The sequence below is a fragment of the Nelumbo nucifera genome, chromosome 1 (genome assembly GCF_055504915.1).
Source record: "Nelumbo nucifera cultivar China Antique chromosome 1, China Antique-T2T, whole genome shotgun sequence".
NCBI classification, from domain to species: Eukaryota; Viridiplantae; Streptophyta; class Magnoliopsida; order Proteales; family Nelumbonaceae; genus Nelumbo; species Nelumbo nucifera.
In genome coordinates this window covers 163,750,399-163,777,679 of record NC_142649.1, presented here as the reverse complement: position 1 = coordinate 163,777,679, position 27,281 = coordinate 163,750,399, and the positions used below count along the sequence as shown (strand labels likewise).

At 37.0% G+C, this 27,281-nt stretch overlaps 1 protein-coding gene across 1 annotated transcript; it reads left to right on the top strand.

Annotated features, from left to right (window-relative positions):
• Window positions 1-298: 298 nt before the first annotated feature.
• FLK (RNA-binding KH domain-containing protein) lies at window positions 299-16,141 on the top strand. Its single transcript, XM_010279802.3, has 7 exons — window positions 299-498; window positions 4,443-4,743; window positions 9,384-9,633; window positions 14,170-14,318; window positions 14,459-14,740; window positions 15,041-15,235; window positions 15,556-16,141. Exons 2-7 carry the CDS (start codon window positions 4,462-4,464, stop codon window positions 15,736-15,738), a joined length of 1,341 nt encoding a protein of 446 aa, XP_010278104.2. The 5' UTR covers window positions 299-498; window positions 4,443-4,461; the 3' UTR covers window positions 15,739-16,141.
• Window positions 16,142-27,281: the final 11,140 nt, after the last annotated feature.

The window sequence follows — 27,281 nt, the reverse complement described above, 5'->3', positions numbered from 1 at the left end:
TTATTGTATATTAAATCCATACTGTGTTGATCTTTTTGGGTCCGAGATTATAGGTATCAGGCGGTGCGGGCTTGATATGGGCTGGTCTAGTGGTCTAGGCTTGGATCCTTGGATGAAAAAATTGTTACGTCCTCCAAAGCCCAAAAGCTTTCAGGCAGGCCAGGAAACGCAGGCCCAACCCACAAATGATCATCTTTTTAGTTCTTTACCGGCCCAAAAAGCTGATTCGCAAATTTCAATTTTAACAAATAATAGGGTCTTTATGTAAATACAGATATTGAAAGGGTCTGAACCTAACACAAAATAACGTCTTCAAAAGAGAGAGCCTCCCAATTCCCCAATTTCCCTAATCCTGGATACGGGCTCTCATTTTGTTTCCGCAAACCCTTGGAAAGAACGGAAGCTCCACATTTTGTCATCGGCTCTCCCTCTTCCATTGCTTTGGAGCGGTGCTTACGCCATTTTTGGGTCTGCCGAGAAGCTCTCGTCGTTAACCATGTAAGCAAAATAGAAAACTCGTTCTTATAGTTCTAGGGTTTCTTGTCGGTTCTTCTTTACTGTGAATATACATTTTCTGTATCGTCTATTATCATATTTGTCTATCTTTTTTTGTTGGTGGTGGTTCTCAAGAGCGTTTCCTGTGATTTCCTCTCGTATTTCGTTTTGGGATTATATGTTTTCGTTCTCTCCTGCGCTCCCATGGCCACACCGCAGCAACTTTATTTATTCTTGTTTCAAGAGGCGGAATTACTAAACGGGGTGAAAAATTTTGGTCTTGATGGGTCTGGATGTTTTGAGTTCTGGGCACCTGGGTTTAGGGTTTTAGTAAGGATGCTATTTTCTTCACCTTTTTTTCCTAACTGAGATTGTTTTCTTTTTTGTTGTTTTTCTCTTATGTTTCTGCGGTCTTTCTTAGGGTTTTGTTAATTAGTTCTTTGAATAGTGCCTTTTTTGAGCTCTCTAGTTGTGACGTGAGTATCCATGAAGTAAGGGTGGACAAAACATGCGCAAGGTATCAAAGGATGCCTCTCTATTTTCAAGTTCTTTTATAAGTGCCTACGAGTGGTCCGGCTTGTAAGGAGAGAAATGAACCCGTGTTATCAAACCCTCGACCAGTCTAGTAGTCTACCAACTAGTCAACAAATAAGGGCCAGGCCAATGGTATCACTAACTAGTTGGTTAATACTCCTCGTGTGGTTGCCTAGGACGATCGACCTAGTCAACCGCAGTGTCATTTCGAGGTTTTATTTTCTGTTTGTATCTCAAATTATTAGAAATAATATAGAATATGTTCACATTTTTGTGTTCATGCTGTTGCTTTAAATATTTGTTATGCAACATGATTGAATGATGGTATATAAAATAGAAAAAGTATAAAATGAAGGAAGCCAAAGGAGGAGTTCTTTTGAGTTCTCTTCCAGTTAGTTGTGTGTTGGTATGGAATTGCCACAAACAAATGGCACATTGAATAGTCAAAGTTGCACCTTTTCTTTGAAAAACAGGACATCCATATTGAACATTGTAAACCAAATGTTCAATATCACCCTTTTATTAACTCGTATGCGAGATTGCGTCAATATCTTATTTTCTTAAAAAAAGAATCTCTTTTTTAATAAAAAAATATGTATTTTTTTAATTGACTAGTTGGCACCTGGGTATTTATCAGATAGAGAGGTCAAATTGACTAACCGTTACTTCACTGTATTGACAATGCTGGGATGGAGTTTAGTACCCAAAACTGTTGCCCCCTCCCCATTGCATTTGGCATGCCATTGGAGCAGGCACACATGAGAACCCCTTGAAATCTGCTAATCTTTGATGCATGTTCATACATACATACATACTCCACTGTCCTCCTTACCCTCCTTTCAATTTACTCCCTTGTCTTTCTCTTTCTGAGCTTCTCTTTTGATGGCAACTCGTTTGCATGTTGTGGACATCTTGATAAAAATGCCATCATCCACTATCAAGTCTGTTTCCTTAATGTCTCTCAAACTGCTATCTTAAACATTTAATGCTTATGTTGCATGGAATGGACACTTCAAAATAGGTCCATTTTTTTGAGCATGCAAAATTTAGAATTGCAGTAAAACTCCATGAAAGAAAATACAAGAAAGAGAGCCTGTTTATGCCAGAGGACTGTACACTGTTTCAACACAAATAGAACTCCGAAATTTGTCCAATTTCTATGTAAATTTTTAATATAAAACTTGTCTGTAATGTTTCTTAATATAAACAGTTCACCACTTACAAAAAGATATGAAGCTTTGTCATAAAGAAAGGACATCCATCACAAGGTTTTGGATTGTCTTCACACTTCACATTAAGTGTATGAAATAGAAATGGGAGCCACAACTGTGTAACATAATCTGAGATAGCCCACTACATGGGTGCTGTAAATCTAATATGGACTGGTTCTGAAGACATGATAAATGTAGAAAGTCTCCCATTTTGTGATTTGTCTGACTTGGCCATGCCACTCAGTGACTTGGTTTTTTGACTCAGCTTGGCAAGGTCAGGGGCTGAGGTGACTAAAGAATCTGTTAAGAAAATCTTTTCTTATCTTCATTGTTTCTAATTTAATCGGGACCTGGCAAATTTGCATTGTTAGTTCCACCGTTGTTTCATCATTTATACCATAGATATAATATATTCTATGCAAATTTAATAATAATGATAAGAGTGCAAATCAGGGTACAATTAGGATGGAGACCAAGAGAACCTTTTTCTATTACCTTGGTTTGATAATTGATAACCAGGGAGAGACTGAGGAAGATGCCATTTATACTATTAGAGCAGGATAGGTAAATTTAGAGGTGTATCCGGAGTCTTTTCTCTTATGTGATAGGAAAATACCAAGTAGACCTGTTCACGGGCCGGGCCTTGTCTCTGTATTAACAGAATACATTGAGGCCTGAGCCCGGCCAGAAATTTGAAAAAAGATTTTTTTTCCTATTTTTATTCAACAAAAACTGTTTTATTTATATTAAAAGACCTCAAAACCCTAAAATAATGAAGGATCTCACTATTACTTGAAAAAAGGGAAGAGGAACAAAGAAAAAACATATTGTATATATATTATTTATTATATACAAAATATTTTTTTATTATATTATATATTGTAAAGTCAGGCTTGGGCCGGGCTTTTTTGAGAAATCCCGAGCCCTGTCCGAGAAAAAGGTCAGGCTTTGTGTTTTGGGCAGTTTGGGCCTGAGCCCGCCGAGCCCATGGGCCTAAAGTCACGTCCAAGCCCGACTTAGAACAGACTGGCCTGGCCTGTTGGCTACCCGGCCCATGAATGGGTCTAATGCCAAGGGAAGATTCTATAAAACAGTTCTAAGTTCAGAAATGCTGTATGGAGTAGAGTGTTGAGCGGTCAAGATATAACATGTCTATAACATGATTGAAGAAGAGATGCATATGCTGTGGTGGATGAATTGAAAAACTAGAAAGGATAGAGTCAGAAATGATTTCATTTGAAGAAACCATAAGAAGTGCTCCCATAAGAAGTGAGATGGTTTGATTACTTTCATGGATGACCACCTACAGCACCCATAAGAAGTGCTCCATTGCAAATTGAAGGGGCTAGAAGGGCTAGGGGCAGACCAAAAATGACATTGGTTGAAGTAATAAGAAATGATTTTAAGAGCTCATAAATTTAACAGTGGATATGGTACTGGCTAAACAAAATGGAATGGCAAAACAGGATTCATGTAGTTGACCCCATATAGTTGGGATAAGTCTTAGATGATGATGATACAGAGACAATAAAACTATAGAAGTAGAAAAGTGGAACAATCAAACATTGTAAACAAAATATTGCTTAATATTTACTTTTTTGCCATTCTAAAACATGCATTTGATCTTGGAATCCTTAATGATGTTGTATCTTTACATCAGTTTGGAGAACAGGGCATCAAGGAATGAAAATTGCAATTTAGTTTTTAGAACAAAAGTACAAAGCAAGTTTCTAGGAAGTCATCTTCCACCATTGTTTTTGCTTCTTGTTTATTTCGTAATTTCCTCCTTGCAACACTATGTTGTGGTCATGAAATGAAAAAAATATAGCATACCTTTTTTAGGGAGAAACTTATATCTGCTAAATATGTAGGAAGTAGTTCTAAATTTCCAACATAGCAATGGAGCAATTATTTGCTTATTTTTATTGGAACATTATTATCAACTCATCAGGGCATATTGAGAAATGAGAATCGTTCAAGGAAATACTCTTTTATCTTTTCTTTTTGGATATTTTGCCTCTTAATGCACAGGTGATCATTTTTATGGTTGTGTTAACTAACTCGGTCTGTTTTCATTACTTATACTATGGTTTGCGTAATGGCAGAAACAACTTCACCTATGGCTAGTGCATTGGATTTTATGATATTGTTGTTGTCCCATGGAACAGTTCTGTTAATTTGTATTTTGTATCTATTATTCAGCATTGTAGTGTGAGACATTATGGCTGCTCCTAGTGAGAATTTTGGTGAACTTGACATGACTGGAATGCCTGGGAACTCCAACATTCAACAAAAACGAGGACGTGAAGATGATTCAGGAGCTACAGGGGGTGAAAAGAGGTGGCCTGGATGGCCCGGTGAGAATGTTTTCCGAATATTAGTTCCTGCACAGAAGGTCGGTGGTATCATTGGACGCAAGGGAGAGTTCATCAAAAAAATGTGTGAGGAGACGAAGGCTCGCATAAAGATTCTTGATGGCCCTCAAGGGACTTCAGAGAGAGCTGTAAGTTGCTTCATAATACATTATCAGTCCAGGCCCAGCTGATGCTCATCATGTATTGTCATTTAACCTACCCTTGTTGGTCATATTTTTGATCAATCATCTGGTACTTCCATCAAGCGTCAAATTTATTCCTGCAGTAATATTTGTCATCTAAATTAACAGTTGTTAGTTTCTTTAAATGAAATCTTGCTTAGCAATGTAAATGCCCATGCTTTCTATACTTTTGCTGGATCATATATTGAAAAAGCATGTTGTTTTTTATAATCTTATATCAGCTTATTTGTTTTGCTTGATGGGGGCTGCTGGCATTCCTTCTATTCTCTCCCTCCCAGCTTCTGCCATCCTACCTGTTATTAGGAACAAAATAAAATATTTGTGCTATACATGTCAATGTAATCTTGACGACATTACCATTTGTTGAGTATAACGTGGTTCTGTGGCTAGCATTTCTTGAATTGCTTATCTGGTTGGTTACATTAGCCAGGCCTGTTGCCTATTTTACTAAAAGCAATCACTTAAGAATTCATATCTTGTGATTTAAGAACCCTGAAATTAAGTAGCAATCTTTTGGCGTCCCCCCCATAACTAATGCTATGGTAAAGATGAAAATGTAACCTGTAATATACATAATGTTAACCTTCAAAATGTGTTACTTAAAAAACAGGACTAAAAAAGAACATGCAAAATTAAAATATGACCTTAAACCGGACATGAATCCAAATACAGCACCTTGTATCACAATAACCGAATGAATCTGTGCAGGTTCTGTCCGTGAACCTAAGGCAACAAATCAATCACCAAAGTGACTTCAAACTAGAAGAACCAAAGATCCAGATTGCAGGGATCAGCATTGAGCATTACAAGTGCTGAAAAGTTTATCTGACTAAGCACTCAGAGATACCTTGTACAAACATCTGTTCCAAGAAGCTCTGCGTTCTATCTGGTAACTTCAGAACTTGGTTGATTGGTGTCTTGCCACACATGGTCAAACTTATATAAGAAACCTATGACAATTAGCATGAATAAATATGATATAGAAGGTAATTCTTAAATCTTAGGCTAATTTTTTTTGATCAGCATAAATCTTAGGCTAAAATTGCTTTCCAGACTTGACCTACTCACCTACGCATTCTTATATAAGCACAATAATTGCTTTCCAGACTTGACCTACTCACCTACGCATTCTTATATAAGCACAATAAAAGTATAATAATTTTAACTAATTAACAGCACACAAAAAATTGTGTTTAACATATAATACAGTCCTTTAAACATATCTCCTGGACCTTATATTATTTATAATTTACTCTAATAAATCCTTACCTATCAACACTTATTATGTTCAAAATAGCTGGTACTTTAAAATTTTAAAGTCACACACAAAACTCAATTTTCTTAATTTGTCCATTCCAGCATATGTTCTTGATTCATTTATGAAATGTACAGTGGAGACACTGTTAATTTAGAAGGAAATAATTTTTGATTTATGCTCATATGGAAACATGATAACCAATATTCCCATGGATTGAATTAATTATAAAAAAGAAAATTCTCATGAATCGACAAATTACTTCCTTTTTTTAGGGTCATTAATATGCAGGTTTTCATATCAAAGGAAATCTCTCTCTTTTATGGACATAAGCATGTAAATGACTGTGTATATAGAAAATGCAACTTTTGACAGGCGGAGTTCTGTCTTTCCACATTGTACAATTTCATGCATAAGATAGGATTTGGCTTCATTGTTTGATGGATCTTACCTAAGAGTTCCCATCAGTTATATTCCTATCTGAACCGATGGTTGTGATTATCTGTTCCACAATTTCATAGATCTTTTTGGCCATCTGAAAGGTCATATATAAGACTTTGTAATTGTCTGGTTGTGTTCTTTTCAACAAAGATATTCTTGGTGGCAGTCATGATAGTGGTTGGTTGTTCACCTTTATGTTTATCACACAAAAGGGGCAAATGGAGAAATCTTCTTTTTAGTAGTGTGCTGATTTCATTATTGTACAACTAGTTATTGATTTGCACCTGTAAAAAGATGAATTTCCTTGACAAGTTGCTTGATGAAAATAGTAGAAATATAATGTAGCTCTTGTAATAATCTAATACAGAATTGATAATGCAGAATTGTGGGACATCATATAAGGGGATTTTTTTGGCCTAGAAAATGCTGTAAAAATATAAGAGGCTTTTTCTCTTATATGATGAAAAAGAGCTAAGTGGTATCCATTAAAAAAGGTCTGATCCGTGTGGTCTTTTGAATTTTGGTATAACCAGCCTAACACCACTTGAAAATCTTTCTCAACCAGAATTTTGATTGTTGGTATCGAGTCCTTGGGAGGAATTCAAAGAGGAAATTTTGATTTTTGAACTGTGTATTGAGTTCTTAGCTTGCTAAAACATGCCTTCGCTCTTCAAGGGAAATACTAAACCCCCTATCCTTAACAAAAGGGGAAAAATCCAATGAAATCCTTTGCCTATTTTTGTCAAGAAAGAAAGATACACTAATCTGTTCAAAGAAATGCCTTCAATGCTTACGTGGAGACTCCTTGTTTATGAGGCTGCATTCTACATGCAGTTTGTTAGCATTTATGATCAACCTAACTGTGCCTACCCCACACTCAAGCTACCTTGTATTTCAAAGGGGAGACATGATGCAACTGCAAAGCGGGTCAAGCTGGAACCTTTCTCTGTCAGATACACATCCGTGGGCTATCTCAGGCAATTATTGGTTTTGCCTTTGTGTGTGCACATAGATTGATGAACGAATAAATGGTTTGGTGGAATATTTCTTTGAGTCTGTTTTATTTGATGGGCTTTGATGTGCTAGGTTCATTCTATTGGCACTTGGGAATGGTCATCTTATGGAATGTTTTCATACTTCTAACATCATTGGCCTGTTTATATTGTTTTAGACGATGATGAACCTGACCAAGTGAAGCCTAGTTGCTTAACCCAAATCTGCATTTTAATTTCTTGTTTTACATGATGCTATTTGCATGATCAAAGCTTCTAGTTTTAACATTTTTGGTATCTACACTGAATCTGTTGTTTCATTTGATCCTAAGATCTGTTAATGTGGCTCCAACTCCGTTTCTGGAGAGAGTATAAGGAGATGTTCCTTGTATTTGTGTTGTAGCACTTTTCTTGTTTTTTCCACTGTTTTTGTGGATCTGTATTTGAATAGCAACTTTATCATTTCAATGTTATTTGGTTGTTAATAATAAAAATTCTCAATTTTCTGGGTATATTCTTTATTACCTGCTTAACATAGTTGGTGAGGTGTCACCTAGGCACTTGCTTAAGCACCTGGCCATTTTTTAGAGGGTTGCCTTGCTTGGGCAGGCTGGGATTGTGCATTCTCCAAAATTTGAATGGGCCTGACCCAAGGGCTTGGGCCATAGGGCCATATAGGGGTGCTCAACAAAAATTGAAAAACCGAACCGAAACAAGGAAACCAAACTGAAAAATCCACTTAACGGAACTGATCAGTTCGGTGTTTTTAAAAAACTGGTGGTACCGGTTCAGTGTTGGTTAACCTAAAAGAAAAAATGGGGGTTAACTGAACCAACTGGTATATATATCTAACACACGTATCTATATGTTAAAATATATCTATATTTATATGCTAAATATCTCTATGTTATATATAAATATGTTATATGTTATTTATAATATATTATACTATGTTATTGTAGTATTTATATTTATTTATATAATTATTTATAATATATATTGCAAATATAAAAAACTGAGGAACCGAACTGATGGACCAGTTAACTGATTGGTTTTGGTTTGCGGTTTTTCAAAAGCCGGTGGTACTGGTTTGGTTTCCAAAAGAGCCCATGGTTTGGTTAACCAAACTGTGGGCACCCCTACTGGGCCCAATGTTGTGAATATTGTTTAAGTTGGGTACTGTGTACTGACTTGCATGACACTACAAAATATTTTTTATAATTTGAAATTGTAGTAATAAATAGACATTATTAACTAAATTGTTCATTCTGTGGGTTTATATGCCAACATATTTTTATTAGTTCTATTTGTTAGGGTGTTCAATCAACAAACATGTTGGTATGTGCTGTCTTAGACCCTCGAAGACTTCAAAACCTGAACCAATAAGCAAGGAAGAGCTTAAAATTTTTTCACTACACAGTCTCCTGACTCCTCTTCCTCCTTCTCTTCCACCCTTTCTTTTTTCTTTTCCTAGGACAGAAGTCAGAAACAGGGACATAGCCCCTATATTTTCTGGATTTTCTTTTTTCTTTTCTTCTCATGAATATGTTGATTTTCTATGTTCTAATACGAAGTCTGTACTTTGTACGGAGATAATTGATAATTTCTAGTGAGAAATGGTTGCCGGTTGCTCTTGCCTAGCCTTACCTTGGCACCTTGAATTGATTCTCACTATTTGCCAGTTACTAATGGTGCATTAGATATTTCATCAAAATTGAGTTAAGCCAGTACCATACCAAAACTTGTAATTGTGTATTAGATATGTTCCCTATTTCAAAAGAAACTAGGTTTGGATATTTGTGGATTTTTTTGATCAATAGGATATTTGTGGATTTTTCTTAGCCTAATTAATATAATAATGGATATTTATTGTTCACCCTCTGCTGCTTTTTTAATAGGTATTGATTTCAGCAAAGGAAGAACCTGATGCTTCTGTGCCTCCTGCAATGGATGCTCTATTGAGGGTCCATAAACGCACTGTAGATGGTTTAGATGGTGATTTTTCTCATCCTCCAGGTTCTGGAGGCACATCTTCAACAAGGCTACTAGTTGCAGCTTCACAAGCTGGAAGTTTAATTGGAAAGCAGGGAGCAACCATAAAATCTGTTCAAGAAGCATCAAATTGTGTAGTCCGTGTTCTTGGACCAGGTAACTTCAGATCAATTCTTGCCTATAGCCTTTTGCTTCTTGGTTTAAAATACAATTTCTTCTGATATGATTGTTTCTTCACTTGCTTTTGCTTTTTCCTACTTTTCAATGTTTTACTTAAACTACTTTATTGCCTCTTTTTATTTTTCTTTCTCAAGTCAGTGTTTGGTAAGAGTGCAAAAGGTGAATGCACTGATCTAAATGCAATTTCGTTCAAACAGAAGATTACTGGGTTCAGTTTTGCATTCATAAATTTACAGTGTCTTGCTTGGTTGTGATGGGTGCAAAACAAATTTCAAGGCTGGAACCAAACTATTTTGCATTTAACAATTTTGAGTGCAAAAATAATTGAAAAAACAATTATGCTTTCATTTTCAGTTCAAAAACATATTCTTACCAAATGTCTGCAGAACTGAACCAGAGTACAAGTTCACCTTGGTTCTGCATTAGCACTCTTATCAAACACAGCCTAACAAAGAACTGTACTCAGTGATTTAAAGGTGCGCCTAGGCACACAGGCGAGCCACATTTTTGGGTATGCACCCCACCTAGGTCCTAGGCGCAGCCCTGGTGTGCCTTTTGAAAATTTCACGCTTTTTTGCTTTTTTTGAACCTAGTGGCTGGGCCGGTGGCTCTGCCCCCGGACCCTCGTACCACGCTCCTCGAGGCAGGCCTGAACAATTTGGATACCTCAATTTTTCAGAAGCTGTGTCCATATAACATATGGCAACTTATTAGTTGCATTACCTTTTTTGGCACAATCTGGAATTGGGAGTTCGTATAAATGCCAAATTGTATATTCCTAAATGATGTTAGATATATTTCAGATCCTCCAATTTCTTGTTAGTGTTATAAAAATGTTCATTTGGTGCTAACTAGGCAGGTAGGCATTTTGGAGGCTTCTTGCCTGAGCAATTAAATAGCTGTGGTATCGATATATGCATTTAAGTGTATCTATAAAAATTAAAAAAAAGATATATGCATTTAAGTGGGGGAAAATAGGTTATTATTCCCTTTTATATATGGATATAAGTGTGCATAAACCATTTGGTTCATATTGAGTGTATTGTGGTTATTTATCTCTGTTTGTCTGTTGCTATTCGTATGGTTGGTATTTAATCATTTAGTGATTAGTGATTCAATCTGTTCTGTAGCTTAATAGTTTACAAATTACAACTAACATGTATATACACAAACTTATCTGTACTTGCGCATAAACACTTTATGCAATATGTTTCTTTATTTATTGTACTTGTCAATAATTATGTTTTGGTAATGAGTTTGCTGGTTGGTTTGTTTAGTTAACATCCCAAGAAGATCTGAGGATCTATTACATGGCAATTTAATTTGGAGCTCAAAATATTTGCACATGATTATATAGTCCTCTCCCACCTGAGCCCACCTGTTCTGCATGGAGAACCTTTTGTTGCAAAAGACATTGCCACATGTGAAGACTTTTACCCCTCTATTGTCGATACCTTTTATATTAAAAATGAGAATTATGGTGTGGCTTATATAGATTGGGTAAATTTCCAGTTTAAAGTTGGCTATAAAGCTTTAAGGTGATTAGGTGAAGGGACTGTACCTGTGTTCAACCCAGCTGGTCACCTTTCAGATGGACATTGTGGATTGGTTATAGGATGTTTCTTAGACCTGGCAAAAAGTTGACCCAACCTGTGAACCTGGCTCAACCCGAAGAAAACATGGTTAGGATCTCATATTTAGCCACCCAAATTTGAGAATGACCCGACCTGGAAAAAACTGGGCTGGGTTGGGTCATGGGTCAACCTGCTGACCTGATTGTCAGGTCTAATTGGGACTATTTATGTATTGTTAGAAGATTCCACTCTTTAATCTTTACTATTTAGTCTTTACTCTTTACTGTTTACTCTTTGAATTGTTAAATGTTCAAGTTTTTTATTTTATTTTTGGAATTTTAAGGTTAATTCCTTTAATTTTGGCAATTTTCATGTATTTTTCTTTATTTTTAAAATTGCAGTTATTTTTTTGGGATGACCTGAATTCACCTGTGGGTCAAACCCTAACCCAAACACTTAGGGTAAGGGTCTAGCATTTGCTGACCAAACCCAAAATTCACACGACCCAAAATCAACCTGAATTGTCTTGACCCAACCTGATCCTGGCCCACCCAACCCAATTGCCAGGTCTAGTGTCTCTGCATGCAGAAATAGGTATACTTTAGGGAAGCTCTCTTCTTGATCAGATTAGGAATCATTTTAACCATTTTATCTATTTGTTTTTGCCACCAAGGGGATGCCTAGTTTTTGCCTAGGTGTTGACTCACCTTACCAGGCCAAAACACCTAGGCAGTATGCCTTAACTACATTGTGATGAAAAGCTGTTTTGCAAACATTAATTCTTAGATCATTTAGCAAACTGAAGCCTCTGCCAATTTATAATTTACAATGCTTTTAGGATCCAAATAACAGAGAACCACTCTCTATTTTGATCAATACATACCTGTTCCTATCTTGGATGGACCCAAAGGGTTATTCATGGAACTTAAATTAAGGTTCAGCATGATGGATTTCCCTGCTTTCCTTGGGAGTAGGAGTGCATTTACTGGTGCCAACTGCCAAGGCATTTCCTTGGGAATGCTTACAGGTTTAAAATTAAACTCAAATAATATATGAAACCTGGTTCCTTATCAGGTCTGGAATTGGATAAACAGATACCCAAGTTGAATTTGATTTGATATACATGATGAGATTTAAGAGACTGGACCTTTTTGCCGGATAAAAGGGTGTACTTAAGAGCTGAAAATGATTTGAAGAGGTTGAACCCTAACAGGCTGGAAGAGAAGACAGAGAGCAGAGATCATAGCAGCTTCAAACCCAAACAGAACAGGTGTAGTAGCTGTATCCAAACCATTGACCCCTGCACCTGGTAGGGTGTTTCATGTTTCCAGAGCTGTGTTTCTTGCCTTGTTCTTGAAGGACTAGATCTCCATAGCAGCTATGAACCATTAACCAAACTGAGCCAGCTTCATGTTTTAAGTCTCAAGAGGAATTGTTCCTTTGGCCTCACTGCAGAAAAGCTTCTTTTCCTCATCTACAAAGGCTTCATTGGAGACTTCGCCTCCTCCTTACCATCACTTTTCCGGCCACTATGACATCTGCTATGATGCAGGAATAACTTCCTTACCTTTGTTCAGTTTCTCATTGTACAGGGGTTTCTTTGTATATGCTTTTTGATTAATGAAATACTTCACCTTACAGTTAAAAAAAATCATCGCTCTGAACCCTTAACCAAACTGAACCAGTTTCATGCTTTAAGTCTCAAGAAGCATTGTTCCTTTTGCCTCACTGCAGAAAAGCTTCTTTTCCTCTTCTACAAAGGCTTCACTGGAGTGGAGACTTCCTCTCCTTGCCATCACTTTTCTGGCCACTGAGGCCTCTGGCTATGACACAGGAATAGACATCCCCTCGACCAATTTTCAATTGAATCTTAAGGGACCAACAACTGATGGCAGTGAGCAGAAAGCCTGCCGAATACGACATGATGTTTACTTCAGTGAGATGGTGGCGGCTGCGACAGCAACTGGCGTTCACATTAGGTAGGTTTAGGATTTGGCACACGGAAAGTGTGAAGAGGATAAAGGAGAGAATGACAAAACCTATTATATTGATCTATTTATTTGAGGTTAGCTGTCAGGGTTTGTTTATTTGTTTTGTTTATCAAGGCCTCAAGGGTTTCATAAAAATAATATAAATTCCTTATTTTATGATTATATAATATGATTTACATTATGGTACATATTTTATATTATGTATGAGATTGAATCAAATCAGATTTTAACAGATAAATAGGAAATAACTTGGTTTGATCCAATAACTTAATGGATCACAAATGCCAATCCAATTTGATTTGTTTAATTGCTAACAAATATCCAAATCAGGAATAAACGGATTGGTTATATTTTAATCAAATTGGTATCTGATTCATTTGCAGTCCTAGACTTGGAAGGGAACAGGGCACATTGGTCTAGACCAGCCCATGATTGCCCCAGCTCACTGCTGAGTACAGAGCTCCGAAAAAACATACCCATCGTGCTAATGCTTTTGAGTTATTGGATCAACAATCCTAATAACCATTGATCATGGTATTGTGATTGGAAAATTTTGTTACCTTCAGGGGGATCTTTTTATTTCCACTCAGATGCTCAAATTTCAAATAGAAGCAATGGAAACAAATCCTCCCTTTTTTGATAATTGGAAAAAAAAAATCCTCTTCCTGCAAAAATTGGTTTGCAATTGCAAAAAGGAGATCAACATCCAATTGAAAATAGAATGAAATACTCCTTAGTGTTCCACAATAGGGGGAAATGGATCACAAAGGCTTTTGTCTATTCAAGGTTTTACCCCAAATATGTTTTCCAATGGGCCCCATGGTTTGTTGCATGGAACTGTTATCCCATTTATTGAGTTCTGCATGAATGCAGGAAAATGTGTTTTTTAAAATCTCATCAGATTGCATCTAACTTTTTTTGTACTTCTTTTCATGAAATATCTGCAGAAGATCTACCAATTTTTGCACTACAAGATGACAGAGTTGTTGAGATACAGGGGGAGCCTGCAGGGTTGCACAAGGCTGTTGAGCTAATTGCTTCTCATCTCAGGAAATTTTTGGTTGATCGTAGTGTAATTCCCCTTTTTGAAATGCATGTAAGTCTGTTGTTATCATCTTTTTGAATAATAGCACTCTAAAGTCATTCTGTTTTGTTTACTGGATTTTACGTGATATGGACATGCAATCAAATGAAATTATTTTGTTTTAGTGAACTGTTGGACCTTTCTTCTGGCAGATGCAAATGCCAAATCCCCAGATGGAACAGAACATGCCACCTCATCAGTCTTGGGGTCCCCCTCCACAAGGACTACCCCCAAATGTTGGTGGTGGTCCTGGTTTTGGTGCTAATCCTCAATACATGCCACCACCACGACAACATGAAAATTATTATCCTTCATCTGACCTGCCTCCTTTGGACAAACAACCACATCAGGCTTTATCAGCATATGGTAGAGAGGCTCCAATGGGTGTCCATTCTTCATCTAATGTGCCGCAACAAGCACCAGTCATTACACAGGTAATCTCTTCTTGCTTTTTTATTTGTAAGATTAAACCTATAAAAAGAAAAGAAATGGGAAGATAATTATCATTGGGTGTTCTATTAGTGCTATCTCTAGAAACCATCCAAAGCAGGCCCAGAATTTTCTCTAAGGAAAATTTGAACTGCAATGCAAAATCCAACTTCCTGTTGGTGGGAATCTAGCCTCCATCCAACTTCCTTTCTCATTTCAATTGGACATTTCACCATTGATCCCTGCCATACTGAATCTAGCCTCCACTGTAGTTTGCCACTGAAGGTTTGGTTTTATGCTTGCAGGTCACACAACACATGCAAATTCCACTATCCTATGCTGATGCAGTGATTGGGACAGCTGGTGCAAGTATAAGCTATATACGACGTGCCAGTGGGGCAACCATTACAATACAGGAAACAAGGGGTGTGCCTGGGGAAATGACCGTAGAGATTAATGGATCTGCTTCTCAAGTACAGGCAGCACAACAGTTGATACAGGCATGTATTATGTTTTGAGACATCCTTTCAAGTATATTCTGAATTTTGATTTTTCATGTTCTTTTGTTCCTACCGATCCAATGCGAGTTTGAGTGGCATTTTTCATTTTTTAGCTTCAATTTTGGAGACATTGCTGTTTGATTAATTTTGAAAATTATGAAAATTGTCTTATTACTGTTTGTTTTGCACCTAGACTTTGTCAATGTTTTGCCCTTTGTGCACAACTGCTGTTGATTGCAGTACATATACATTTTATGACGTTAGTATATTTAGGTAATTGGATTAATTACCTGCTGATAAACAATTTGCGTGTATTGCAGAATTTCATGGCTGAAGCTGCAGGTCCTACACAGAACTCAGTTGGCGGCACAACTGACCAAGGTTATAATTCATATCCACCCCATGGTTCCATGTATGCATCTCCCCCATCCAATAATACAGGGCCTGCAGGGCAGACTGCTGCAGGTTATGGTTCAGTCTATGGCACCAACTATGGGTATTAGGCTGGGCAAGACGTAATCCTTCGATCATCGGTGAGAAAGATAAAGCTTAGCCAGACTCACCTGGTAAAGTTGTAGGGAGGCAGTTGTACTTCTGTACTGAAATGTTGCGCTTTGGCTGTCTGCTTTACAATTAGTTAGAGGTTAATATTGGTAGGTTTCATTTGTACAATAGGCAAACCTTTTGGGGGGGTGGGGGGGTGAGCCCATCTCGGCTTTCAAGATTTTTGTTTCTTCATTAACTTTGTAGCTGCTCTTCCCCTTCCGGTTATTGAGACCCTGATTCTTGTGTAGTGATCCCTTGGGTGGTGGTGCTATGCTATGCCTGCATTTTATTTTGTTTTCCCGTGCTTTGGAATGATTTGTGACGTACCTGAAATTAGTGAACTTTGATCCTTACTTAAAATGCCGTTTTTAAGAGCAATTTTAGTGAAAATATTCCTCCTGTAACTTTCAATGTTGTCCTTGGGAGTTCAGAGCCGATACGACTATTTGAGGTGCCTGCCTGGTCATCAACTTTGCAATTTTTCTTTCATTCTCTCTTTTTAGGCTATGATTGGTTTGAAGGAAAAGGCAGGAAAAGGGAAAGATAGGGAAACCTATACGAGGTTTGTAACATTTCCCTTTCCCTACTATTTGAGGTGTGCCTGGTTATGAACTTTGCGATTTTTCTTTCATTCTCTTTTTAGGCTATGATTGGTCTGAAGGAAAAGGTAGGAAAAGGGAAACATAGGGAAACCTATACGAGGTTTGTAACATTTCCCTTTCCCTATTTCCTTCAAGCCAAATACAGCCTTAAATCTTTATTTTTTTGGTGAGGCATCGGGTTTCCCATCTGAAGATGGTCTTGATCGGTGTCAACATGCTTTCGGTGACCAAAAGAAACCAACAGCTTCCTCTACCAGGTTCCATCCCTATTTTTTTCATGGCTTACCCCTCGTGTAGGCAAATCATGTTTATGTTTGGATGACTTGACCTCGGTTCAGTCTCTATTCAAGTTTAACTCCGTTCTAATCAAAGGCCTCGATGAAACCCCACCAGGCACGACATTGTGGCATTTGTGTAATGTATATGCCATATACCTACCACCGAAACAAATTAGGGTATTATGTTTCAGACCGGTTTTATTTAGGAGTTTGATGAACCTGAAGTTGATGTCTAAAAAATCAAAAATCTATTATTTCATTTAATGGGCCAGTATGAGGGTTTGTTCGTTTCCTCTTAATTCTTATCACTTACGAGGAATTTTGTAATTTTAAGAGGAAAATGGGTGTTCGTTGCCTCTTATCTCTTAAAGTGGAATTTTGCAACATTTTTGTTTTTTATTGATTTCCTCAAAAAGCAAATAGAAGTTCTCAATCATGTGTTAAAATGGATATTTGACAATGCTAATAACATTCCTTGCATTCAGAGTTTAGAGGAAAGAAAGGTTCACCAAGATCAATTTATCTCTTAATGTAATTATGGCACTTTTAGATGTTAGAGCAAACAAACAAATCCTAAATGATTTTCTGCTTTTAAAAGGCAAGGTTATTTGAGTTGGAGCAATTCATCTTAAACTGTGAAATTTACATCTTTAGCTCTATAAATTGAATGTTCAATAATATTTTAAATTATAAAAAGAATATTAAAAATATCCAATAAAATAAGTTTTTATTAATTAATAAATATTATGATTTATTAAAATATATAATTATTAACAATATTTATTTATTATTGTCAACTAATGATAAATAAAAATATTTTAATTATTATTAATAAACAAATTATTAATTATTCTTATTATTATATAAAGTGTTATTTATTTAAATTAAAATGATAAAGTGTATTATTTAGTAATAATAATATTCTTATTACTATTACTGTTAAATAAATTTAATTATTAATATTTTTATTTATTTATTAATTAATAATAAATTTTCTGAAACAATATTGATTTATTATTGTCATTATTAAATCATAATAAATATATTACTATTATTATTATTATTATTATTATTATTATTATTATTAAATTGATGATAATAATAGGGACATTAATGTCATTTTATCATGTCTGAAATGTGTTTGATTCAAGTCTGACCATTTTAGATATGAATTTATATTTCAAATCCTCTAATCAGATCTAAATCCAAATGCCGATGGGTCTGTAAAGCAAAATTTTCAGACCTCAAATGTCTTGTCATATGGGACTCTTTTTTAGAAGACAGGTAATATTGGGTTTTGGGAGCACTTCCTTTGGACTCTTAATGATAAAACATGTGGTCTAAAAAAGCAGACTGTTTGGATGTTTGAATTTAAATTCATTATTGATGTGCCTTTCCTTTTGGGTTATTGAGGGGTTGCAAGAAGTTGGAACAGGTGTAGACTCGGATTTTGGGTAATTCACCGCCCAAGGCTTTCTCTCTCACTCTCTCTCTAATGAAGTAACCTGTAATTCATGATGAAAACATGGAGAAATAGGGCCATAACCATCATGCTGATGGCATGAAATTCTGTTTTGATAGACAAGGGCGTGGAATTCTTAGATTTAAATATGGGCTGATATGATTTGTAAAAGCTTTATATATAGCTAGCCACTTGTACGAGGATTAATTAGAAAGAAAATGCATCCTCTTGGACCGAACATGAAAGTGCTTTGTTTATGAAAATAATGTTTCATTGGGTTTCATTTTATGTTGACTAGTGTAACAACATGTACAAGATGTGCGAATAGTAACCATATATGACATATGGTATTGGATTTAGTTTTTGTGACATGCACAAAATTTAAGACAAGTATTTATTTTATATATTCATTTAAAAGCAAGAAAAATTGAAGAATTATTTTTCTCAAAAACAGGAATTCATAGATATGGATTGGAGAAAGTTTTTACAGACCTAGTAAAGGAAGACTAATACAATAAATAAGACAAACATCTGGCCGGCCACTGTAGTCCTAAGTCCTAACTTACTTTTATATGATTACTAGCTATCCCCCATAGAGTTTACATCCGATCAACACTACTTAACAATGATAACAAACTTTTGTATCGGATTGAGCTTATTTAATTAACTTAAACCGCAGACTTATCAAAGTTGGTCTAAATTCTAATTGCATGCATCAATCCATTTCCAAAACTCAAATCAGGAGTCCGGGCCAGTTTGCTTCCCTTGATTTTTGTCCACCTGAATTACCCAACAAATTTTAAAACATTATATATATATATAACACAAGAAACTTAAATTAATCTCAAAGAAAATTTAAGTACAAGTAGGGGGAGATAAACTGCCTTAACTCCCCAATAAGATCTGAGGCCACTAATTAAAAAACAAAATAAACAGTAATTAAAATAGCCCAGAACAACATTCACACCTTACTTGGCAAACAATTTACTTTTTTTCTTTTCGTTGTTGTAGCTCCACATTCCAGTTTTATCTTCCTTTAACCAGTTTACCACCACCTCCGTATCAATGTTCATTTTCTTTTGCTCTTTGGATTTTGTTACAGATCTAACCTATACTTATTTCAGTCCTAGAACAGTAGAGAAGTAAAACAAAGTAGAAGAGGGAAGAGAGAAAGAACAAAAGGAGAGAGAGAAGAAAATCTGATTTGAACTAGAGAGAAAGTCTTACTCTCTAGTTGGCCAGGTATTATTTAAAGGTTTTTAATTTAAGTTACAAAGACACTTATGCCCCTAACTAAGCATTGTGACATAACACTTAAATCAAACCGTAAAGGACATTACAACATGCTATTAGTATAGGGGAAAGTGATCAAACTATCCCTTACTAGTCGACTTTAACACTCCCCCTTAAGATAGTGAGCTATCAACGAACCACTACATAAGGTTAAAGGTGATAGAGAAATTAAGAGACTTGATCAGTTTACTAACAAACATAAGATTAACGGAATTTGTGAGCATAGAAAACTGAAAACAAGGATAATGAATCTTTTTAGCCCTAAGAAAGACCTCTATAGACTTAAACCAAGGCACATAATTCTCACTATTCAATTTAATGGAAGTCATCTACACATTTAAGTAATTAGGGGGAATCATAACACTAGACTTCTATTTACTCTATTTAATATTGTCTCCCATAACTATCATAATAAAAATAAACTTCCCACTCACTAGGATATCACACCACTTCATGTGCTACCCACCACACTGCACCACTAATGACTGATTATTGTTATAAACATCTACTATCATAGTTTCAGCAATAACAATCACTGTTTCAATAGCACAAAACCACCTAGATACACCCCACACACATACCACTAGGTCTACAACTAAACAATACTTGTTTCACATTGTAACACCCATGAAACCCACCTATTTAAACCACACAAATCAGCCCTGTACCAATTTGTCCACTACACCACTTGAAACGACCGTCTTCGGTCCATCGATTAAAGGGTTTCTACCAACCACATGAAACACTCACTACACCACCAACTTGAGGCATCAAAACCTCCAAAAGAAGAAAACAATCACTCCTTTTTAGCCCTTTTGTGAAACTCCAAGTGATTAGTGAGTTCTTTAAGAAAACTAGGGTAGAAGGTGATCTAAAATTATGGGTTAACTTCTGATTCAATCACAACCGCTTTGATACCATTTTCCAAATATAATTTTATTTGATTTCAGTCCTAGAACAATAGAGAAGTTTAACAAAGAAGAAGAAAGAAGAGAAGGAGAGATAAAGAAGAAAATTTGGTTCGAACTATAGAGAAAGGCTTACTCTCTAGTCGGTTAGGTATTATTTAAAGGTTTCTAATTTAAGTTACAAAGACTCTTATGCCCCTAACTAAGTATGGGACATGACACTTAAATCAAAACATAAAGGGCATTACACCATACTACAAATATAGGACAAAATGACCAAACTACCCCTTAATAGCCGACTTTAACAGATTCCTTCCAAGACCGTAAAGATCTCAACCCTGAGTGAGTTTTGTTCTCCAATTGGGCTAGAGAACAATGCTAAGATATTCCCCCTTCTCATTCCTGAAAACTCCCCAATACTAGAAAGTCTTGGATTCCCAAAGCTAATACCATCAAAATTCAGTTTTATGAAGGCAAAGGGGGTGGGATCCAAGAAGTGCTTGCAACTCTCTTAACCTAGGCAGAACTTGCTATCTCTTTCCAAAATAAGGACCAAACTACAACAACCCTAATACACCTCCACATACTCCTTCCTCTTTTCATTGGCCAGCTGAATTTAGAGGAGGAAAACAATCTTTACACATTCAACGAGGGATTCCAACTACACCCAAAATGGAAAAAACCCATTCCCAAATAGTTTTAGCAAAGAGTCAAGATACTAATAAGTGGCATCCAGTTTCCCCATTAGCTTTTGTAGAGAATACACCTATGCAGAGATAAACAAGTCCTGGATCTCTTACTTTGAGGTAAATCATTAATGTTGATTCTTTTTAGGATAACTTCTCAACCAAAAATCCCAACCCAAGTTGGAATGAGCTTGCACCAAACCTCTTTATCAGGGAAAGACAATCCAAGGGAAATAATTGGCTGAGTTAAGGTCTTAAGAAATGAAGCACAAGAGGAGGAGCCTATGGGGAAAGGGGTCCAAATTCTGCTATCCTCTTTTGTAGGGTCCAAGAAACCATTTCCAAGAATAGCCAGGTGAGTTAAGGTGCTCCCCAACTCCGTATTCCTGACAACCCTTCTTAGCCCCAAATTCCACCCAAAATCAGAAACCAAGTATATAGGAACACGAAATGATGATATAGGCTCATTTTTCAAGTCAAAGAGGGCATACAAAGAAGGAAATTGGTTCTTCAAGGGAGAGTCTCCAACCCATGTTTATTCCTAGAATTTTATAAGGCTGTGTTTGGTTTGAAGGAAAGAATAGGAAAAGGAAGGGAAAGGTAGGGAAACCTTTACAAACCTTGTATAGGTTTTCCTACTTTTTCCTTCAAACCAAACATAGCCTAAGGTTACGTAAATTCAAATCATACCTGATCCAGGGGGAGAAAGTTGGTAGTGGGTCATGGATTGCTTTTCATTGTAAAACACTTGTAGTCATTGCTAGAATTTTAGGATCCCAACCATTGTCCTCAAGCCCATGAATGCTAGCAACTATTTTATCTCACAACTTTTCCTTTTCTAGAGGAAGCCTCCAAAGCCACTTCCCCAATAATGCCATATTTATTTTCCTAATGTTTCCAATCCCAAGGCCTTTTAGTAGGGGTGGATTTGAGTTGAGCTGAGCTGAGTAGTACGAGGCTTGAGCTCGAGCTCGAGCTCGGCTCGAGTAAAAAACTCATAAACTCGAGCTCAATTTCAGAAAAAATGTTTTATAAAAATAAAATTATATATAAAAAATATTTTTATTTGATATTTAAAAAATTAAGAATTATATTATTTTTATTATATATATTATTTTCTATAATTTTATTATATATTCAAGCTCGGCTCACGAGCCTCACGAGCTGAGCTCTATTAGGCTCGAGCTTGGCTTGTTTATTAATCAAGCCTATAAATTGGTTTCGAGCTCGATTGAAACCGAGCCGAGCCGAGCTTTTCATGAGTCGAGCTCGAGCAAATCATGAATAGCTCGGCTCATGGCCACCCCTACCTCTTAGCTTCTTACTTCTAGTCACTACTTCCCAACCCACCCTATGGCCCCTCTTTTCCTCTCCTAGCTCTCACAAAAAGTCCCTCATTATTTTTTCCAATTTACTAGATACCTTTGTAGGGATCTTGAACACTAATAAAAAATAGATGATAAATTAGTTAGGGTAGTTTTGATCAGTGTAGCCCTTTCCTTAAAAAGATAATTTTTCTTCCAAGAAACAAGTCTTTTTTCAAATCTTTTCACCACCGGATTCCAAAAACTTCATTTCTTGAGATTATCTCCTAGGGATAGGCCTAAATAATTTAGAAGCCGATCCAAAATTGCAGATCCTAAGATATCTGCACACTCCCTAATCTCCCTCCCCTCCATGTTCACTCTCACTATACAACTTTGTATTCTTTCCACGTAATTGGAGAGTCCAAATCCTCCTTGTTCTTCACAATTGCCTCATGCTCCTTCTGAAATCACACCCATATTAATCAAAATATAAGTTAAACATGAAGGGCCAAAAATAAAAAATGTAAACAAGAAAAAGAGATCTGCTATGGGGCCAAGAACCTCTAATTCCTGCACCACCGAAGGATGGTAAGTGACCAATACAATGGCTAAAGATAAGGCTGTGGAGATCGACTCAAAGGCAACAAGAAATGCAAACATTAAGAAAACAACATAATTTTTTGTCAAGAATGTCTCGTTTGGCATGTCCTCGATGATAATATCGAGTAAATCCTTATGTTCTCTTTCAGGAGAAGCTCTTCTCTGTTGTATTGTGTCCATTATCATTTTTCTGTCTTCTTCTGATTCTGGGCCATTGAATTGATTCAAGTCAATTAAAGGTCACAGAGTTATGGTGTGTCTGTGTTGCTTCATGGGTCTAAAAGAAAAAGAATAATATATTTGTGGAGAGAATTCGGTACAGTTGAAACAGTGTGTTTCACTTCAACAGAAGCTTGGGTGGAGCAAACTCTTAGACATTGATGAACCATCTCTTACACTTCAGGGAGCAGCTTGTCTTGTAGGGTCCCAATACCAACGAGTTTCAGGAAATAGTTTCGGATATAGTTGTTGATGTAGCGTGATCTGATTACTCCCTGTTGGAGGATGATCTGACTTCCAGTCGGGCAGCGAGTTAAGTGAATCTGCAAGAAAGAGGATCAGAGAACCCGGGGTGGCTAACCCGGCGAGGTCATTCCGATGCTTAAGTCAGTAAACTGATGCGAGCTGAAAAGATTTGAGAGCTGAGAGAACTAGAGAGCTAGAGAGTAGAAAAATCACGTGTACCTTGTGTCATTGGGGTTGGTGCCTTTATATAGTTGAGCCCTTGCGGGTTTTGCGGACCAGTTCCGGGATCTTCGTCCTGATGGGATCCGTTTCCGCTTTAATTGGGGAGTGACATTATCAACTAATAAACATTATCAATTCCGCTCGATCCGGGCAGGGAGAGGATAAGATTGCCGTTACGCGGCGTGATCCCGTGAGGTTCAGAGTTTGTTGGAGAGACTTCCGGGATCGTTACGTGATGGCCCAGGTTGGTAGCCCCGAGCTGATACTTCAGTCTTTTTAGTTTCGAACTGGATTGAGTGCCGAGGTGCCTCGATGCCGAGGTGACTATGCGCCGTGGTGACCTTGCACTGAGGTGACCTTGTGTCGAGGTGACCCTTGTGCCGAGATGGCCCTTGTGCTGAGGTGGTTGAATACCCGAACTCAATTGTTACGAACTAATCTGGCTAGGTTGAGCTGTCATCTCTTAGTTAGTTCGTGTCCACATGTCCCCTTTTTGCTAGGTCAGACCAAATCACCCTTATCACTTGTGAATATATCCCATTCCTGCAAGTGATCTTTGTTCCCCAAGAATCTTCTAGAAGGAGTCAAAAAACCCTGCACAACTCCACCAGCTTCCCTTTTTGCTGGAAGATGAAATTGCTGAAGTTGGCATTGGATGTTACTACAAGCGGCCGGCCGGCCAACCTAGTCTTGAACAGCGGTCCATACCTATAGAATACGCACAAGAGAATTAATTAATGAAACAACTAAGTAATTATATATTAATGAAATCACAGCAGAAACAAACAAAGTGATCAGTGCAACATTATACATTAATGGTGGTTAGCTTACTTTTGAAATCGTTTCTTGAAGAAGGGTGGTACATCCAGTGAGTCGGGGTGCATGAAACCATAGGAAGTTCTTAAGAAACAGAACTAAGATAAAAATATTTATTTTAATCATCAAAATTCTCTTAAATAATGAAATCTTGATTTTTTTTTTTTAATTTTGCCTCCCAAATGTATATCTTGATTCTTGAAATTGATAAAATTATACTTTCATTTGACATCTTTTTGAAAGATCTGATGGGCTTTTAGAACCTCAGTAGACCAAAAACGGTCTTTTTCTGTTGGGCTAGTAAAAGTCCCGCTGGACAGGAAGACAAAACTCCAAAAACCATAAAAGCCTAGAGTGGTCTAGATTTGATAAGCAACAAATGAAGCTTATAGTATTTTCGAGCTTGCAAGCTTCCGATGTGTTCGGCAAAAATTCCAAAACGTCGATTGAAACTCCCGGTACTTCTGCGACACAGGTACGTTCTTCTCATTTTTCTTCTTTCTTCTTCTACTAGATGAAACGAGTTGCAGGAGGGAGAAGATGAAGGAAATGGTTCGGAGGTGATTTCTACCCAATCCGTCGCTGCAAGGCAATGGCAAGCACAGGTTGAGGAATGCGTAAATCACTCCGCTCATTCCACAGGCTACAGTCCTCTCACATGCAAAACACAGTCGTCTCTATCCAAACAATCTCAAAAGGCAACCAGTAAATTCAGGGATTTCAAGTGATGTACTCACGCAGTGATCCTTTATCGACGATCTCGGCGATTTGGCCGAACATGATGCATGGGCACCAACAAGTGATGCAACCTGTGAAAATAGAGCACAGCCCATGAAACGACGACAAGTGGAATATGAAGAAGACGAAATGAAAGAAAACAGAGATTGAGAACATACAGTTGGGAACATCGGCACAACAATAGCAGAGACCAGTCGACCATGGTGTCTGGGCTTGGGGTTGAGTTTGGTAGGCAGGTGGGGTACTCAGCGGGACCCGATGACCGGGGGTTGTTGAATGAATTGAGGACCATGTGGTGCGGGTGGTGCCGTGGGCGTCAGAGATGGTGGGAACTGTGGCGGTGCTGAACTTGGTGGTGCTGCGTAACCTGTGTTAGACGAATGCATTTTTCTTTTCCCCGAGAGAGATGGAGTTGCTGACAGCCTGCCATCGTATTGATCTGCTCCTCACAAATGGGCGCCTCACAGAAACATCCTCCGTGTATTGGGAACATCTCCCGAACTAATAAGTACGAGAGATGTTGCGTGTGAGGCGCCAGATGTAAAGAGCAGATCCGATCTCCGTATTTGTATGTTTCTGGTGGGTATTGCTGCTTTTCCTTTTGTTCTGGTAAATTTCGCTGATTTTTCTTTGGACTAGGTAGTCGGGTAGGGATGTCAACATATCGCGTTACTGTGTATTGCTCTAAAGTTTAAACAAATCCTAACCCCATCCGATTAGAATTAGGATGTCAGCAATTGGACAATTGGATACATTTCAAATCCATTTTTATTACAGAAATGGACTGGATTGGATGGGATGGACCATAATCCATTTCAAATTTTCAAATATATGCACATCTAGCCAATCTATTTTTTCTTTAATAAATTCTTTCTTTTCTGTGTAATTTTTTTTCTTGCCAAATTCTATATCTTGGTCCAAGATAGATCATCTTTAGAGAATGATGCATATATGGAAAAAGGGTTTTAATATTTATTATATGTAATTTAATGAAAAAAATATATAATATATATTTATTGTATATAATATAAGTATTTTTTATTATATGTAATAGTGTTGGGTTGGGATCGGGCCCGGGCCCAGCTTGAAAAATAGTTGGACTTGGTATTTAAAGCCCAAGCCTAAGCCTGTGGGCCTAAAATTATGTAAGAGGGACTGGCAAGTATACTTGCCAAATGGTCTTTTGGTCTTTCTAGTTTTTAAGAAGATCTTTCAAAAGAACTGGAACCAAACGGTCTTTGGTTTTCGAAGATCTATCTATGAAAACTCATCAGTCTTTTGAGGTCTTGAACTTTTAGAAGATCTTCCTAAAAAAACTTGTCAAATGCCTCTTTTATAAACATTAAGAGGGTCAGTTTGGAAAGAGTACAAATACAAATAGATACGACACAAATACATACAAAATAATTAATACAAAATATAGGGCTTTACACTCTACTCCTTCCAAACTAACCCTTAAATGCAGTTTTATCATTTCAAAAAATTTCTTTTATGTTATTCTTTTCGGAATCATTTTCCACCTTTCATGAATATTTTTCCCTTCAAAAAGTATAAATAAGTCTAGGTTGTCCACACTGCAATAAAAATGGACCACTAAAATGGACTACAAAAAGCAATAATGTTGTTCCCTTATTATGCACTTAAATTAAATAGTGAAAACTAAAAAGTTGAAATATTCCATTTGTGTTTTCCATGGCTTTCAAAACCAGACCAGACCAGACGGTTGGACCGGAAAACCGAGAGCCGGTTAGGTGATCGATTCTGTTTTTCCAAAAAACCGGATTTTTCTAAAAAATCGTTGATTTTGGTCAACAAACTGCTGACCCGAGCGGTTAACCATTTGAATGATTTTGACCATTTTTTATTTTTATTTATTTATTTGTCATAATGGGCGTTCGACCCAAGAACCGGACCCCTGACTGGTTCGTTCCCCAGGTTGGTTTTAAAAACCTTGGTGTTTTCCTAATACATAATGATGTGGTCGGTGCTCACTAGGTGATCACTAAACTTGCTCATGGGTTGAGCTGGGCTTTGCCTATGTGTCAATAGAATATACTTAGGCTCGAGCCTGAGCTTGGATTGACCATCAGACCTAGGTCTTGAGCCCAAGACCAACCCTCATA

What these genes read in the sequence shown, in the direction of transcription:
- FLK (XM_010279802.3), top strand. Translation starts at nt 4,462, where the DNA reads ATGGCTGCTCCTAGTGAGAATTTTGGTGAACTTGACATGACTGGAATG. An exon ending in AAGGGACTTCAGAGAGAGCT is followed by an intron (nt 4,744 to 9,383) that starts GTAAGTTGCTTC and finishes CTTTTTTAATAG; the next exon opens with GTATTGATTTCAGCAAAGGA. An exon ending in AAGCACCAGTCATTACACAG is followed by an intron (nt 14,741 to 15,040) that starts GTAATCTCTTCT and finishes TTATGCTTGCAG; the next exon opens with GTCACACAACACATGCAAAT.